General features: G+C 39.1%; 1 protein-coding gene across 2 annotated transcripts in view; it reads right to left on the bottom strand.

Annotated features, from left to right (window-relative positions):
- Positions 1-17,226, bottom strand: part of LOC310710069 (serine/threonine-protein kinase TNNI3K) — a 146,602-nt gene that overhangs the window by 44,165 nt on the left and 85,211 nt on the right. For both annotated transcript variants that reach the window (XM_083510498.1, XM_083510497.1), the window contains 3 exons: positions 4,127-4,179; positions 2,039-2,091; positions 531-663 (listed from right to left, as the gene is read on the bottom strand). In XM_083510498.1, coding sequence (XP_083366624.1) covers positions 531-663; positions 2,039-2,091; positions 4,127-4,179 — 239 coding nt within the window. The remainder of the gene's footprint in view (positions 1-530; positions 664-2,038; positions 2,092-4,126; positions 4,180-17,226) is intronic.

Raw genomic sequence — 17,226 nt, 5'->3', positions numbered from 1 at the left:
TCATTCGATGCACAGTTTTGGCTCTAAAGGTTTCCCAGTGGAGAGTAAATGGCTGTGATGTCACACTGTGTCAAGACGATCTGGCTATGATGTCACCCTTGGTCAAGACAATCAGGGCACCTTTGCTCACAATGGCTTTGTTGCTTTGATGGCAAAGCGTTGATCTCCTTGTTTCGCAGTACATTTTCAGCGATGCATGCATGAAAAATATATATTAACATTCTAGTAAGCCTGAAACACCTCAGGCATCTGATAAGCTTAGTTTGGAGAAAGCACCTTAGGGTAAAAGCTAGTACAGACTCTTAAGTTGCCTGCATAATTCTTTTTCCTTGACGAAACATTGATTTCAGCGTACTGTGGCTGACTGCAAAACACCGGCTTTACAGTTCTATGTGGAAACTGAAAGCCCACAATGCAAAATTAAAACAAATACACATTTGACTAAAAGCTGAGTTAGTGTTATACAAAGCAGCTTCTTTGTTGTGCACCAGAAAGAAGCAATCTTGATGCTAGCTTGCTGTGCATCTTACCTGGTTTGAGGTGAGCAAATGGAATTTCCCCTGTTAACAGTTCCCAGAGACACAAGGCATAGCTGAAAACATCGGCCTTTATAGTGTAGCGAGTACACTGTGTGAATACTTCAGGGGCCATCCAGCGCAGGTTCTGTACATCAAGACAACATCAATAATGCATTAATGGTATGTTTTGTTTCTTCACAGGGGCACCGATTCTCCAGCTTCATTTCTCTTTGCTTTCTGGCAATATGTTCACAAAACAATTCTCTTAATAGGAAGGGAGGATGGTGATCAGATTGTTCCTGCGCAACAGATTCCCAAGTCTTTTATTGAGTTTCAAACTGCACTGTGGGCTTCACTTCATGCATAAAACCAGGATGCTCTTCCATACCCTACAATATTTCTCCAATAAAAACAGGGGTGTCCTATTTAATAACAATAATAATAATAATAATAATAATAATAATAATAATAATAATAATACCCTACCCATCTGACAGGGTTGCCCCAGCCACTCTGGACAGCTCCCAACATATAAAAACATAATAAAACACTAAACAGTAAAAAAAGCCTCCCTATACAGGGTTGCCTTCAGATGTCTTCTAAAGGCTGTATAGCAGGCTTCCTCAACCTTGGCCCTCCCGATGTTTTTGGCCTACAACTCCCATGATCCCTAGCTAGCAGGACCAGTGGTCAGGGAGGATGGGAATTATAGTCTCAGAACATCTGGAGGGCTGAGGTTGAGGAAGCCTGCTGTATAGCTATGTCCTTTGCTTGGGGGTTGCATAGCTCCAACATTTCTCCAATGAAAATAGAGATGTCCCAAGAAAAATAGGATATTCCGGGATCAAATCAGAAACCGAGATGGCTTCTGTAAATCCAGGACTGTCCCTGGAAAATAAGGACACTTGGCGGGTCTGCTCTTGGCAGCTCCTAGTCTGAGAGAAGGAAGTAAAGTTTCAGTGGTGGCACAACAAGTGGTGGGCAACAGTGATGCTCTGCATTGGTCAGGAGCTTCCATTTACATTTCCTGAAATGTCCTGAGGTGATACTATGTCGGAGGCTATGTTCAGAATGGAGGCTCCATTCTCTGATAAGCCAACACCCCAAACCTTTAAAAAGAATTCTCAGTACAAAACAACAATCCCTCCCTCTTAGAGTTCTTCATGAAAGCTCAGAAAAACAATTACAGTGCTGGGGGCCAGGGGAACATACCCATCAACAGTCTGAAGATGATTCTGAACTACTAATATAAGAACTACTAATATAAGTAGCAAATTCTAATGCCAATTACTGTTGCAGACTAGAAATTCATTTCTGAGTGCAAAGCAGAGAGAACATTTTGTACCCACTAATCATCATTGATCTCAATTGACATGGCAAACAAATGGCATACACTGTCATTATACAATAGCATGTATGTTGGAAGAAGAAAATCCTAATCTTATTTCTTGCTCCTTGGCTAGATTTTCATATACATTTGATAGTACTTATTTGTAACGAGAGAGAAAGAATAGGCAAACCCCAGGTTGTTTTGTCATATTATCTTCATCCAGAGACTGCAGAAATCTGGATTCTGGGATGTAAAAGCAAAACAAAAGGGAGGGAGAGCAGTTAAATAAGTACAGGATAATCAAAGTATTTAAAAAAGAACAAAAATGCATATATATTTGTAAGTTCTTTAAAGTTCAAGTGGAAATACAATGACATCATGGCATTGTTTGTCAAGGACAGCATTCATTAAAAGGCTTGCATTAAATAATTAATATTTGTATTTGAATACTTCAGTTGTTCAAAATCAGATTTACATCCACCACCAAAAACATGGATGCCCTGCCAGAAGCCATCAGCGTGATGTCATACTAGCATCTCTCAAAAACTCAAGCCAGCCTACATATAGGTTTTTAAGAGGCTGGTTTTATTTTTGAACCAATGGATTTTTCTGCATCAGTGCAGATAAGGAAGATCATTGGATTACAAAACGTTGCCTGTTTAAAATTATGATCGGAATAGGAGATCAGTAATCAATAGCTTTTGCCCACCCCCACCCCCAAATTCCATTTGTTCCCCACAGGATATGTGACCAACAGTAATTACCCAGCTTATAATCACAGTATATCAAGATCTTATATAGCATGAGTCCTTGCTCTATTTGCCTACAAGCTAGTTTTTTCTGGCTTTGACCCCATATATAGTACATCTAAAACATATGTGGGAAGGTAGCAGATAACAGGATTGGGAATAAGATGAGCAGGGCAACTGCAGAAGCCATATAATAACCTGGTATTGTGACTCAAGAACAACAGGAATGAAAGTGTAACAAGATCTAATGACATTGCAAATGAATCTCTCTCTTTCTTTTCAGAAACTTTATATATCTGATCATCCTGAGAAATATGTTATTCAGGCCTTTGTACCATGCCAAACTTGACCCGATATTGAAAAGCCTCTTTAACTATCCCTGAACTGGGGAAATCAGTGAGTTACAAAATAATAATGCCCCTGATCCAGGTGCCTTTACAGTTGAGGATTATAGATATTCCTGAATAAACTTGAACATCTCTTATGGGAGATACTGAATGAAATTATTTCAAGTTATATACTCCTCAGAACATGGAAATTGGCAAGAATGGTGGTTATACATAAAAACAGCCAGCTAATTCCAGCCATATTGTCCTATAGCATTATTGAATCAGGATTTTAAATTGTGGAGCACCATCCTTGCAAATAGATTAAATACAACAAATAAATACACTGGAGATTATCAGACCAGATTTATTAAAGAATTCAAATTATCTTCAAACATTCGTGAAGTGTTACATATCAATCATATTATCAAGTAAACAAAACAACCTTGTGAAATATTATTTCTGGGTGCTGAGAAAGTTTTTGACAGTTCGTTGATGGGTGCCAAAATGATCAACTGTTATAACTGGAAGATAATGAAGAAACTAACTTTTAATAGTTAATTAAGGTTTGGGATATTGTCTGTATGGTTAAGTTCACAAATATGAGGAGAAGTGGAAAAGGAAGCCAGCCAGATAACAATTTTTGGTGGAAAAATAGAGTGTCTTTGTAATTTATTGTGGCAACAAGGTTCACGATAACGTAAACCCATTTATATTACTTGGAAATTTATGACTTCCATTTGTTCTACTTGATTCTGGTATGGAAATTTGTTCTTTGTTTTTAGATCTGGATATCTGATTCCCACCTCCCCAACCCCTTTTACAGATTTATCTGTTTTGTTTTTCCCCCTTCTGTTTATTAAACTGAGTGTAAGTAAATAATTTAAACTTAACAAAGAAAAGAAAGCAAACTACATCAAAGGCTTCACTTGTTAGCCTACCACATAAAAACAACTGAACTCAAGAGATACAATACATTAAACATCATTGTGGCTTCCTCATCAGTCTGTGGCTTATGATATCCAACCATCTTTCACATAATGGCTACCAATTCTGCCCTAGAGCAGGGATGGGCAAGAGGTCTACTGGTAGATGTCATAATTTCCAATAGATAGAGCAGATCTTGCAGTCCAAAGTCTGCTCATCCTTGCTAGAGAGGTTACAAAACATACTGGGATTTTCTTTTAGTTTCCAATCTCTTACCTCCAAAATCAGCAACAACAGCATGACCATCTTCGTACAGGAGGATATTGTGACTGTGGAGAAGAATAAGTTGTTAGATTGGGTACCTGAATGGTATTGTCTTCAAAATGGATGTGTGCAACATGATCAAGAATTTTAGAGTGTTTTCTGCTCTCTCTTATATTATACCGAAACAGAGTCTTAGGTTTAGTTTTTAGCTACATCCTACAGTTATTAACATGATTCAAAAATTGTCCAATATCAAAAAAATGGAGGGTGAAAAAAATCCTGACAGTTTAGTAAGTCCAAATGTCAGAGTCATTCTCTAATTAGTAGTAGAACAAGTACATCTCCTAATTAGTGGAAGATCATCTGTAACAGGTTTATTAATTATGTGACAGCATTACCTAGAAGAAATGAAGATGATGACATTTTGGACTGAACCCAGTGATAACCTTTCAATAAAATCAGAAGGCCTGATTATCCTCTCAGTTCAGCTCCACTCAGATAAAGTGGACTACTCCTAATTTACAATGGCATAAATGAGCCCAGGAAAAAGCCCATGGAACCCAGCTGTGAGCAGGCTACTGCCAGCAACTGTAAGATGCTCATAAGGAGGATATTTTGGACCGATCTCAAAAGGCTAATTTCCATTTTTTCCTCCCTATTTAATTTGACAGACAATCATTGTCCTTTGATTTTGTTCATTTCCCTTTCTACTTTGCATAAGAAAGCTTGTAGCCTCGTAAAGGATTTACATGAATCTTATCTCTTTATGATGAGGTAATCTTCACAATCATCTCCTCATTAGACCCCCATCGAGCAGGGCCTTGGGAGCATATTTGGCATGTAATGGTGGAAATCTCCACCAACCTATTCAAGGAAAGAGTCACAAATTCAGAATGGCTTGGTAGATGGTGGTAACAGGACCTAACAAACATTATGCACCTTCCGTCAGGCTTCCGTCAGTGTTGAAACCACCATGAGAGGAGAAAAAGCCCATGACAAAAGTCACGATATCGCCTGGGGAATGTCAGGCCTTGTGGGCTACCATGACATCCGGATGTTGGAGGAAAGGGCAAGGAGGCCAGAAGATATTTTTCACTTTCCCATTTGCCTCACCCAGGTCTCAGCACAGGTGATTCACAGGTTGGATAGGTTCTGAAAATCCAACCCTAATGTTAACACAACCAGACTAGCTTAGTGTTAATGCAACTAGATTTTCCAGTCCTTCCACTCACTCTGCATTTATTCCTGATGATACTTTTCTGTTAGTTTATTGAACAGTTATTTTAGGTGAACAATAGTGCAAATCATTGGCATGGACATTTTTTTAAAACAAGAGCAAACAGACCCCAAAACAAGCGTTAACAGGATTTTGATTTTATATGAGAGACGCATTTGGGCACATTACATGCAACTAAGCTGTTCATAGCCTTTTTGCCCCTATCAATAAATGCTTCCACTTCTCCTTCGCTTTTCCTTCTTACACAATACAGCGGTCCATAACTGATATAACCCAACTGCTGTATAAAGTATGAAGTGGTTTCTGAAATACTTAAAACCACACATAAGAGCATGAAAACAATACAAGGCACTGTTTAGTGAACGTAAGGGGACATCTTATTTCAGCGCCCACATGATTATTTCTCTTTATATGTTGAAATCAAAAACAAAGCTGCTGCATCAAATTCTCTTAAAAGTTTTGTGCTGCAATTTAATCTTGAATATATAAAAAAGCAGCCCTTTTGACACTTTGCCATGGGCTGTTTCCTTCCACTAACAGGGGGCTCTTTAATCTAGGGGAGGCTTCCATGGGCTGAAGGGAGGAGAGGTGATTTTCACAAATCCCCCTTTCGCCTGGAGTCCAGCGTGAACCTCCCATGCTGTTCTAGAGGGTTCCCATTAATAGATTTGGGAGAAGGGCCACATGGGTGGAATCTGTGAAAATTGCCTCACTCCTAAAGAAAATATCCACTGAATTAAAGAACCTTCTCTCAACCATGCCTAAAGAGATATAATTGGATACAACCCTGTGAACCTTGCCCACTACTGAAAATCTGAGATGCTACCTTGGCCACCTGGAATCTGTTTGATGTTTCAGATATTTATCCAGCTTGTTACTGTTGTTGAAGGTGTATCTCTTACTTCAGGGATGGAGAACTTGTCCACCTCCCTTGAGATGCTTCTAGGCTACAGCCCAACATCTGGAGGGTCAGAGGTTGGCCATCCCTGTCTTACTCAATGCTCTAAACTTTTTGACTTATTTTTTCCCCTTCTCTCTCTCTACAGCTGCATGCACACACACGAGAAAATGCGGTTCCTCAAGACTTTCTGACCTTAGATCTCACCTTGTCCTTGATCACACATTCTGTTTACTTCCTTTTCTGTTAATTGGATGGCCAGCTCGATATAGCACAGACTCTTAAGCTGAGCTGAGAGTCAGGTTTCTGTATTTGAGAAGGAAGATTTCCGAGAGCAGTTGAGACGGGGGAGCTGGGCAGGGTGCTTGCATGTACTGGCCATGTTATCCATGTGTTCTCCATTGAACATTTTTCTCTAAGAACGCCTTCTCAAATGAAGATATTTCTAAAAAATGTAAAGTTTTGCTATTGAACATGCCTACAGCCGCTCTTAGCTACAATATCTTGCTGTGTACTTCATCTTTCTAAAAGGGCTGTCCCCAAAAGGCACACAGTACCTGCCTGCCATACTGAGAAAATTAGGTGTCCGGTGAAGTGGGATCACTTCTTGATGCACGGCTGAAATTTATTAACCTGCATGATTGGAGAGGCATAGCCCCTGGCACATCTGGAAGCATTCCAAGGGTCAGCTGTGCTGTGGTAATTAGGCTTCATTTTCAATCTCATCACATTATTAAAGCCATTAGTTTACAAACACATCTCCCCAACGTGTAATCACTCAAAAGTAACTGAAAACCAGGGAAAGTGCAGAAGGCATTTCAATAGCTTGGCACCATGTTCTTTCCTAACTAGAAACACTGCTATTATAAATGCACCACTCTTATATGAGTACCACTTTAGATATCTGACATTGTTCCACATGAAAAAAGTAATATTTAAATGCTCCTTTGCTGCTTTGAATATCACTCCATCATGTGGAACCCGTTCAACCAAGCAAAAGTACTGACATTCCTAAGTTTCTGCTTTCATAGCGTTATGGAGCTGCACTATGGAAAAGACTTTTTGGTGACACTCTCAAGGGGTAGTAGCAGCTAAACCAGCTAGTAGCTGTCTCACCATGTGTTGTGTCAAAAATTATGTAAGTTATAAATGTATTTCGTGAAAAATAATTAATTTTATTCACGATGCTCACAAGAGAGAGAAAGAGAGAGGACTGTCTCACTTTTTCTACTATATTTTCACTGTTATTATTATTTTTTACAAAAATAAACCTCTAACATCCCATCCTTTCTCTACAAAGTCCCAATTTCTTAGGTTTATTTATTTATTTAATTACTGCATTATTTCTTGTCAGGGCAACCCAGTCAGATGGGAGAGGTACAAGTAATAAATTACTACTACTATTACTATTACTGTTAATATTAATATTTCCTCAAGACTGTGAATCTCTTTCCTATTCTATTCTATCCTATCTTCACAACAACTTTCCAAGTTGGTTAAGAGGTCAAGAGTGAGGATTTGTGGATGATTGCCCAAGGTCACTCAGTGAAATTTATGGCTAAGTAGGAACATAAGGAGCTCCCTTATACTAAGTCAGACCATTGGTCTGTCCAGCTTAGTACTGTTTACACTGACTGGCAGTTACTCTGCGGGGTTATAGGCAGGAGTCTCTCTCGCAGCCCAACATGGAGATGCTGGGAATTGAACTTGGGACCTTCTGCATGCATAGCAGAACTATGATCCTTCCAAAATGGGAATTTGATCAGAATTGTAGACTGTATTCTAAGATTGTCCAGTAGCACCTTAGAGATCTACTAAGTTTGTTCTTAGCTTTCATGTGCATGCACACTTCTTCAGATACACTGAAACAGAAGTCACCAGACCCTTATATATAGTGGGAGGGTGGAGTGGGGTTTTTCTCAGAAGGGTAGTAGCTTATACCCAGAATAAACTTAGTTGGTCTCTAAGGTGCTACTGGACAATTTTTTAATTTATTTCGACTGCATCAGACCAACATGGCTACCTACCTGAATCTGTGTTATAAGGTGTGTGTACTGGAGAATATCAAGCCATCCATGTTGTAACTAGAGTAGGGGGAATAGCACTACCCCTGTTTGTTTGTTTTTAAGTATGTACATCAACATACATGATCTTCTGTCCTTTCTTCTATTTGCTTTTTCCCTGTCAGAATCTCAATTCAGGACTGCAGACCAGTCCTAAATAGTCTGAGAGGAACCATTTATAAAACTCATTAGTATTACAGAGGAAGTAAAAATAATATATATATATATATATATATATATATATATATATATATATATATATAAATGATTTCAATTAAATCTTTGAAACCATAGCAACAGAAAACTCCAATAAAGGTAAAGGATTGCAGAACCATAACTTTTCCTACATCTGTCAGTCGAGGTGTATTTAAGGCTTACTGCTAAATCTAGTGGATTTGTCCTGTAACCACTGGGACCGAAGAGGTGAATTATGAGATTTGTATTGTGGTTAAACCCATTTATTGAGGGTAATGTGAACAAAACGCTATCCTCTTTACGTTCAGTTTGCACAACACTGGGGAATGTAACAAGAGATATGTGTGTATGTAGGGGGGTTAATAATACTAGGGAATAAATTTAACTCTGCCACTGATAATAGTATTCCTCCCAAGAGGCTCACAAGTCTCCATACCAATTGAATGTCTAAAAATGTATGTGCCTTTTCATAATGGATTTGTCTCTTCCTGGCACAGAGAGGTGAGGGAACTGGAGAAGAATATATCAACAATACACAAGGGCACCTGTTTTGTATCATTTCAACTTTTATAGCTTCCTTCCAAGAACCCTGGGAATCATAGTTTGGTGAGAGCGCCAAGAATCCTGTTAAAGATATACAGTAAATTTCCTCCATAGAACTACAGTTTCCTGTGTCCCCTGAGGAGAAGGAATGGTTGTTAATCCAGTTTAGGTCAAGCAGACCACAAGGGCTCTTTACTGAAATATTACGGAGGCGGTGTTGTAATTAGAGAAGAACCAAAACGCGCATTTCAGTTTGTGTTTTGGCTTATAAAGGTGAAGGGATACCTGGATGAAATGGGATGCCTTAAAAACAATCATCTTCAAATCCACCTTTATTGCTAGTCGCTATATGTAGCCATTACTCAGTGCCAGAGCTACTTTTCCACCAAGTTCTGAAACAGCCTAAGCATGACAGCCTCTTCTTATCTTACAATATCCCTATTCCTGAGATATTCAGTATGCCCCCTATCCCCACAAATCCTGCTCTTGACACACACTGCTACCACTTAGATCTGTTCAGCAGTGGCCCGTGTTCTGCTCTAAGTGACTAGCTTGGCCCTTAAGGGTCAGTAAACGAATACCATTCATTTTGAAATAAACTGCCTTTTTTGTTTTGATTGCAGTCACCTCACTGTTTGCTATTTTTGCGATTCGCTTCCAGGTATGTGTGAGGTTCTGATCAAACGACATAAATTTGATGTAGCATAATGGATGCCCTGAGAGACCTCGGGATTTTATTTGATGACTAACACTGCACCACAACAGCTCAGGATTGAACCTGTAATGAGTATCAACTCCAAGCCGATTTTTACTTGTCACGGTATCTGGTTAGTACCAGTCAGTTCCTCAGTTTTAAGGACACAAGCATTGCCTTCAAAATTGAAGAAAGGCACCCTCCCCCCCCAAAAAAAAATCCCTTAACTGTATATTTCCAGTCTGTTATTTATCCAGCTCATCTTTTTGTGTGTTCTCTTATACCACTTAAACTTCCAAGGTCAGCATTCTGAATGCAGTAACAATCACTCATATGTGAAGTTACTGAAGAGGCACAGTGAGTTTGGGCAGAAAGGGGGAAATGAGAGTAAGCAAAGCAGAGGCGAAAGGTCTAGGGAGGTTAAATGTATAGATATCAGGGCATTGAGACACAGGCACGTTTTTTGTTGTTGGGAAGAAGCAAGGGAGAGGGTAAGCTTCAGCATCAAATGGAAGATTGCTCCTCCTGAAGAGCAGTTGAGAAGCTGTTATTTATCCAGAACCACAGTTTCCTATTTTGCCTGATGAGCTTCCAATAGTTTAAATCTGCTTGCATCTGAGGATGTGCAAAAAGTGACTCTCTCTCTCTCTCTCTCTCTCTCTCTCTCTCTCTCTCACACACACACACACACACACACACACATATAAATGAAAGGGTCAGGGGAAAATAAAAAGCACAATGGCAGGGGCATATTTGTCTCTCACATGCATATGGAATGAAGACGTGTAACCTCTTCAAATATGCATAAAGAACTGCAGGAAAATAAACTCCTGGAGCTCTGTTGCTACCCACACACCTTTGTGCTGGCTTCTTCTGTACATTTTCATGCGATTGAAGAATCTGAGGCTATGCCTCGGGGTTCCATTTTTATCTGACTGAAAAGTGGTGCAACTAAAAGGAGGGTGCACCTTTGCTCAATAGAACAACAGCCCCTTAACCGCTGTTTACACCACTCTCCATATTCTTCCTATTTCCTCCCTGGACCTGGACCTATTTAGCATCTCACCCTAGAACTTTAGGACTTCATCAAGAATCATTTTAAAATTGTAAAGACACTGAGAAATGTATTACATGTATTCATACGTATATTTGGTATAAGCATGTTTATAATGTATAAACAAACAAACAAAAAGGGTGTGGTGCAATTTAGGGTGAGTGGGCATCTGATCTTGCAATGGGGCTTCTTCTTCTTGCATGCCCCCAAAATCTGCTCCAGAAGGTCTGGAACAGTTGTGGGGAGGCAGTCATGAAAGGAAGAAAGAGAAACCAGAAGTCCTGTTGTACACATGGACTTTTGTTTCATAACATATCTGCATGTTCCCCATATTGTAGGGTCTCTAAAGGCATCTGGATAAAGATGCCCCTTTATCTGTATACATTCCTCCTTTATCCGTATCCCGTATGTCCATTTGCAATTTCTTTTCATGAAAACTAATTCTAAGTAGACCCAGAACTAATTTGCATTAGCTCTGCTGAAAACAGTTCTGTTTCACCAAACATTTTAAGAGAATTAATTTGATTCAGTCCTGGTCGTCTGTTTTGTATGTTATGACTTCATAATTTTATGATGCTTAATGCTTATATTGTACATCACCATAGCATTTTTAAAAAAATGAGTTGGTGGTTAAGAAATATTCCTAAGGACAGAATAAATTTAAAAAGAATCTTGTTCTAAAATAAGCCCATTTTAGTATGGTATATATTCTATAGCCAGGTTTGAGTTAATAGGAAAAAAGACATTTGTCAGTAAAGAAAAAGGGCTGTTTTTATTTCTTTCATGACTAGATAGGAGCATATCACAGTGTTTTCAAACATATTTTTTGTATTTGTCCACACTTCTGCCAAAGCTTAAAATTACCAAATGTTCCTCCAGATATTTTTTTTTAAATGATGGTGGCAATTGAGCATTTGGCAGGTGCTGAAGTTTTCCTATATTTACCCCAGACATGCAAAATAGTGTCCCTAGGGTGCTGACATGAAGACAGGCAAAAACAATTTACATCTTTCAGCCACTGCATGACCCACACTATTCAGTTAGGATAGTAATACCAGCTAACATTCAACGTGCTTAAGCCTCATTTTTTTCTAATCATATATAATTTCCTTATGTAGATTTCTTCTCCATTCAAATAAATTTGTTTAAAAATAGTTGGCACTCCAGTGCAAGTCATTAGAAATATGAATGTGCCTGCTTTGTAAAATCAATTTAGGGAATATATTCATTTTGATGGGATTTCTCTTCCCTGTGTTCCATACATTAATGCTATCTTGGATTTTCTTAAATGAAGAAACAATAATTACAGTTTTTTATCATCACTGGAAATATTGTAATTTTGGAATACAATCCTAAACATACTTTTTGGAGAGCAGGGTGGCTAACCTGTGGCCATCCAAATGTTAGACTCTTAACTCCCATCAGATCCAGACACCAATTGCCTTGGATGGTGAGTGATGTAGCCCAACAACATCTGCTTAACTCTAGAGAATTAAAAAAGGAATGTCTTAAGTGTTCTCTCCTTCAAAGGAAGCCAAAACGGGAAAGCACCACACAGTAAAATTCACCAAAACTGGACAGCACCACACAGTGGAATTCACCACTTGGTGAAGTTTGGAACATGAAATAATATGTTGCCCTATCCTCAACTTGGATGTGTCCTCTCTTAACACAGAGAGAGAAATTGGGTGGTCCCAAGCATGGCCTAGAACAGCATTTGGTCAGTGTAGTCTTGGGCACCATTAATACCCTACCTGCTATGATGACAGAGAGCAGCAGCAGACCCTTTTACTCACTTCTTTGGAGACAAGTGTGCTGAATGATGGGATCAACCTATGCTGCTGCTAATATGCCTCAGACATTTTTCATTCTTCACTGCACAGAAGATCCATTAATAAACCAAAAGTAAGATAGCCCATTCATAGCTAAGTAAACTCAGATACAATAGTTTGCATAGTGCAGCAGTTTAAACTCTTAGCTGTGGTCAGCAAAGGCTTCTGGGATGTCTTTGAAACATCTAGATGAGTTATAAAGCCAGGATGAGGAAACTGGAGCCCTGCAAGATGCTATTGGACTACAGCGCCCATCAACCTCAACCATTTTCTGTGCTGGCAGAAGCTGATGGGAGTTCTCTACCTGTGCTATAAAGGTTTGCAGATGTGGTGGTGGTGGTGGTGGGGAATTTATCTATAAAGGTAAAAGTGACACTTGGTATTTTTTCCTGCCAGAATACTATACTTAAACAAACATGGTTCCAATATGAAACTTTTTTCTTTAGTTGTATCTCAGAGTTTTCTATAAACATCAAGATGGTGAGCATCACAGTTCCCAAAATATATGAAGCTATGCAGATATATGGGACACAGGTGGTGCTGTGGGTTAAACCACAGAGCCTAGGACTTGCCGATCAGAAGGTCGGCGGTTCGAATCCCCGCGACGGGGTGAACTCCCATTGCTCGGTCCCTGCTCCTGCCAACCTAGCAGTTCGAAAGCACATCAAAGTGCAAGTAGATAAATAGGTACCACTCTGGCGGGAAGGTAAACGGCGTTTCCGTGCGCTGCTCTGGTTCGCCAGAAGCGGCTTAGTCATGCTGGCCACATGACCCGGAGGCTGTATGCCGGCTCCCTCGGCCAATAAAGCGAGATGAGCGCCGCAACCCCAGAGTCGGCCTCGACTGGACCTAATGGTCAGGGGTCCCTTTACTTTTTTATGCAAATATAGCTGGTTATGAATATGCTGATTTAAATAAACTAAATATGGATTTTAAAGAATTTGACTTTGAACTTCACAATAGAAAATCTCATATTATCACAGTTAGAAGCAAATGACAGCCCAAAATAACCAAGTGAACTATACCAAAATGCACATTCTGGAGTGTAAGTTGATATTATTTTATAGTCAGAAAACAGAAAGCCCTTAATTATGTTTTACTTGATTTTTTCCTATTTCATGACCATAGAAGACGAAGTGAGCAACACACACACAAACACACCACCTCCCTCCCACAATGCATGTTAAGTTAACTGAAGTTACTTAGAGCCAAAAAAGTAAGGGCTTTGTTTTCAGATCATAGCTAGCATTCCTGAATTTTGTTGAGAATCTTTGGAGTTCATTGTTCATCACCGACTCTATTTTGATTTGTGGCAAATAAATAAATTAATAATAATAATAATAATAATAATAATAATAATAATAATAATACAATTTAAACTCTGGGAAGATGATGCTCAGAAAGTGGAATAAAACACAGTTGTGTGGCTATTGAAATTGTGGACAGAGAAATTTGGGGCTGATTTCACTCAATTTGTCCAATGGGGTGAAAAAAAATCTCAATTAGTTTCTAGGAAGTGGGACTCACTATTAGCAGTGGCAGTCACTCTGAATGCCAGTTTGCACCATCCATAATGCCTTGAACCCAGCACCATTCTATATATCTCCTACCATAATAATAGGGATGATTCATACATGATTCACACATGCATTTTCATCACTCAGTGACTACAACATCAAATGGTATATTTCTTGCTTGCACGACTGACTCATCACAAATCAAATACAACTGAGAGACTGAATCAAATACAACAGCTGAAATCAAATACAACAACAGCTGAACCTCATAATTTTCATTAGAGTCAGTTCACACATTCATCTATTCTCACCATATGCTAGGTAATATGCTTTCATGAATTCTGAAACCAGTCATGATGTGGCACAATCCAACTTTGGTTGCACCAAACCCTCACAGAATGAAGGAAGATTCAAAAGCACAGAATGGACAGGTAAGAGCTCAGTCCTTTTTTTGTCTGCACTTTTCTCTCTGAAACCAAATATCAGATATTTTCTCCTGGTGAGTGCTACTTCCAATCACAGAGACCAATTGAAAAGGTATACCTTGCTCTCCAGATAATGGTTCGGGAGTTTGAAAATTTTGCACATTCTGATTCTTCACATATAGTGGCTAGGCTCTTTTAAATCTTTATTTTAAAATCTGTGTTGTCATATTTAAAGCAGATGTCTGTGCTTCAGTCTTTGAAAAGAATGTCCTTCTCCTTGTGAGTGAAACCGTGCAAACTTTTTATCATACTTTATCATACTGGGCAAGGGATGCCAGGAGACGGATAAATTGCTTCACATACCAGATTGGATTATTCCCAGTTCTGTTTAAATGGGTCCTTTATGCTCCAGTTATGTTTTAAAAAGGAAAATAGTTCTCTGGGAGGAGTGAATCTTAGTGGAAAACTATATGTTACTAGGTGCTACTCATGGTGTTATTACCAGATTTACTTTTTCTAATCTATAAGAAGGGATGCTGAAAGGAATTCAGGTTTTGATGAAAATGGACCTGCTCTGCTCCATAACTCCCAGACTAATGTGTGGATTGGAATGCAACTTAACCTTCAGATTTTGCACTTTTCCAAATTTTGTAATATGCTTTTCGGCTCAAAAATGCAATGAAACTTCCCCCCCCCCCAAATGATATTTATTCAAAGTTTCATCAATACATATAAAAAAGCCCAACCCTAACCCAAAAAAGAAAACAGTAAAGAAAGAAATAAAAAACTAAAAAGAAAAAAAATGAAAAAAAATACAAGTCTCAAATTACAATTTTCATTTGCTTAATTCTTGGACCTCCTCACACCTCCCCTTTTGTATTCTAGTTTAATTCGTTATTTCAGCAAATTCTTCCCATATTTCACAATTTTAGTTTAAATAGTTAATCTTCACGATCTATCTTATTTATTAATCAACATAGCCTTTCCCTCTTTTAGCATAATCTATTATTCTATTTACCTTATTCCATTTATCCTTATCTTATATTGAAAGTCTTAAAATTTCAAAAACACATTACATTCCTACTTTTCTCCTTGAAAACATTTCTACTAAAGCCAATTTAGTTCCTTTCCGACAAAAACCCTCAAATTTCAATAATTTTACACTAATTCCAAAGTTAACATAAAAAAAAAATCCCTTCATATTTCTAATTTTCATCCAACGTCCCTTCTTCCTGGTTTTGGGTCGTATCAGTCCTTTCTGTCATTTACTTAGTCCATCAATCTGGAGTTCTAATGTCCGAGGCCCTTAAGTCCCTTCTAGGCCCCTTCTGCAGATTTTTTTGTTCTTGTTTGTACTTACGCAGTTCCTTGTCTATTGTTAGATTATAGGGAAGTGGATCTCCGGCGGGTTCCATCCAATAATAATTTCCATTTTTCTTCGTCTGGTTGTCTCCTTCCCCCCGGTTCCACTCCCAGTCTTTATCTTTGTAGTCCAAAAAGTATTTGTCCAAATAATTGTTCTCCTGTTTCACAGTCCCACTAGAGTAAGAAGCTTCCTTAACTTCAGATACTTCCCAGCACTCTCCAAATTCAATCTTCCAAGGCAATAGCTTTTGTTCCTGAAGAACTTTGTGTCTTACCATTTGTATTGTGTAGGGAATAGCTACCACCTCTTCCTTCTCCATCTGCCCTTGAACTTGCCTTGTCAAACCGGATTCCTGAGTTGATCACAGTGTAACTTCTTTATCCTTGTTCCCTGATAGATCATCTTCACTAGCCACCACACTCACAAAATCCAATTTTTCATTCATCAGGCTCATTTTCATGGACAGCTGCATCAACAGAGCGTTGATCCTATCAAGGGCAGACACAAAGCCTTCCTGCCAAGACATTTCTGTTCCAAAACAAGGTCAAACGGCTGTTCCCACGGTGCAGACCTCACATATGTACGCTGAAACCGCAAACTGACAGGCTTCCTCTAGGGGACACAATTTCTATTTGTATCCATTTTTCAGAAAAATATCAGACAAAGAAAGTTACTTTCGATTTCAAAGTCCTTTCAATTTCAAATACAGTGGTGCCTCGCAAGACAAAAAGAATCCGTTCTGTGATTCTCTTCGTCTAGCGGTTTTTTCATCTTGAGAAGCAAGCCCATTGACGGATTAGTGGATTAGCGCTATTAGCGGCTTTTAGCGTCTTATCTGCTGATCGGATCAGCTGATAAGCGGCTTAGCGGCTTAGAAAAGGGGGGGAGGGGAAAAAAACCAGCAGGAACTCGCAAGACATTGTCGTCTTGCGAAGCAAGCCCATAGGAAATTCCTTTTGCGAAGTACCTCCAAAACGGAAAACTCTTTCGTCTAGCGAGTTTTCCAACTTGCGAGGCATTCGTCTTGCGGGGCACCACTGTACTTTGTTTCTTTAAAGAGCAGGAATGCAGAAGGTGGCATTGAAGTTAGTTTGTTTCTCTTTTCTTTTCTTTTTTCTATCTGTCAAAGTACTCCACTTTCAATGGATGGACGTCTCAAGCAGATTCTGTCCCGATACCCCGTCCCCAGGTTTGGGATGGTAGAAACTTATATTCCTTCTCTCACTTCCTGCAGGATTAAACAGTCAAATCCCCCCCTTTTCTCCTGCTTCCAAGGGGGGGGGGTTGT

Source organism: Podarcis liolepis (genome assembly GCF_965112155.1).
Source record: "Podarcis liolepis genome assembly, chromosome: 6".
Lineage (NCBI taxonomy): Eukaryota > Metazoa > Chordata > Lepidosauria > Squamata > Lacertidae > Podarcis > Podarcis liolepis.
Note: the sequence above shows the minus strand (reverse complement) of the source record. Positions and strands in the feature narration are given on the sequence as shown.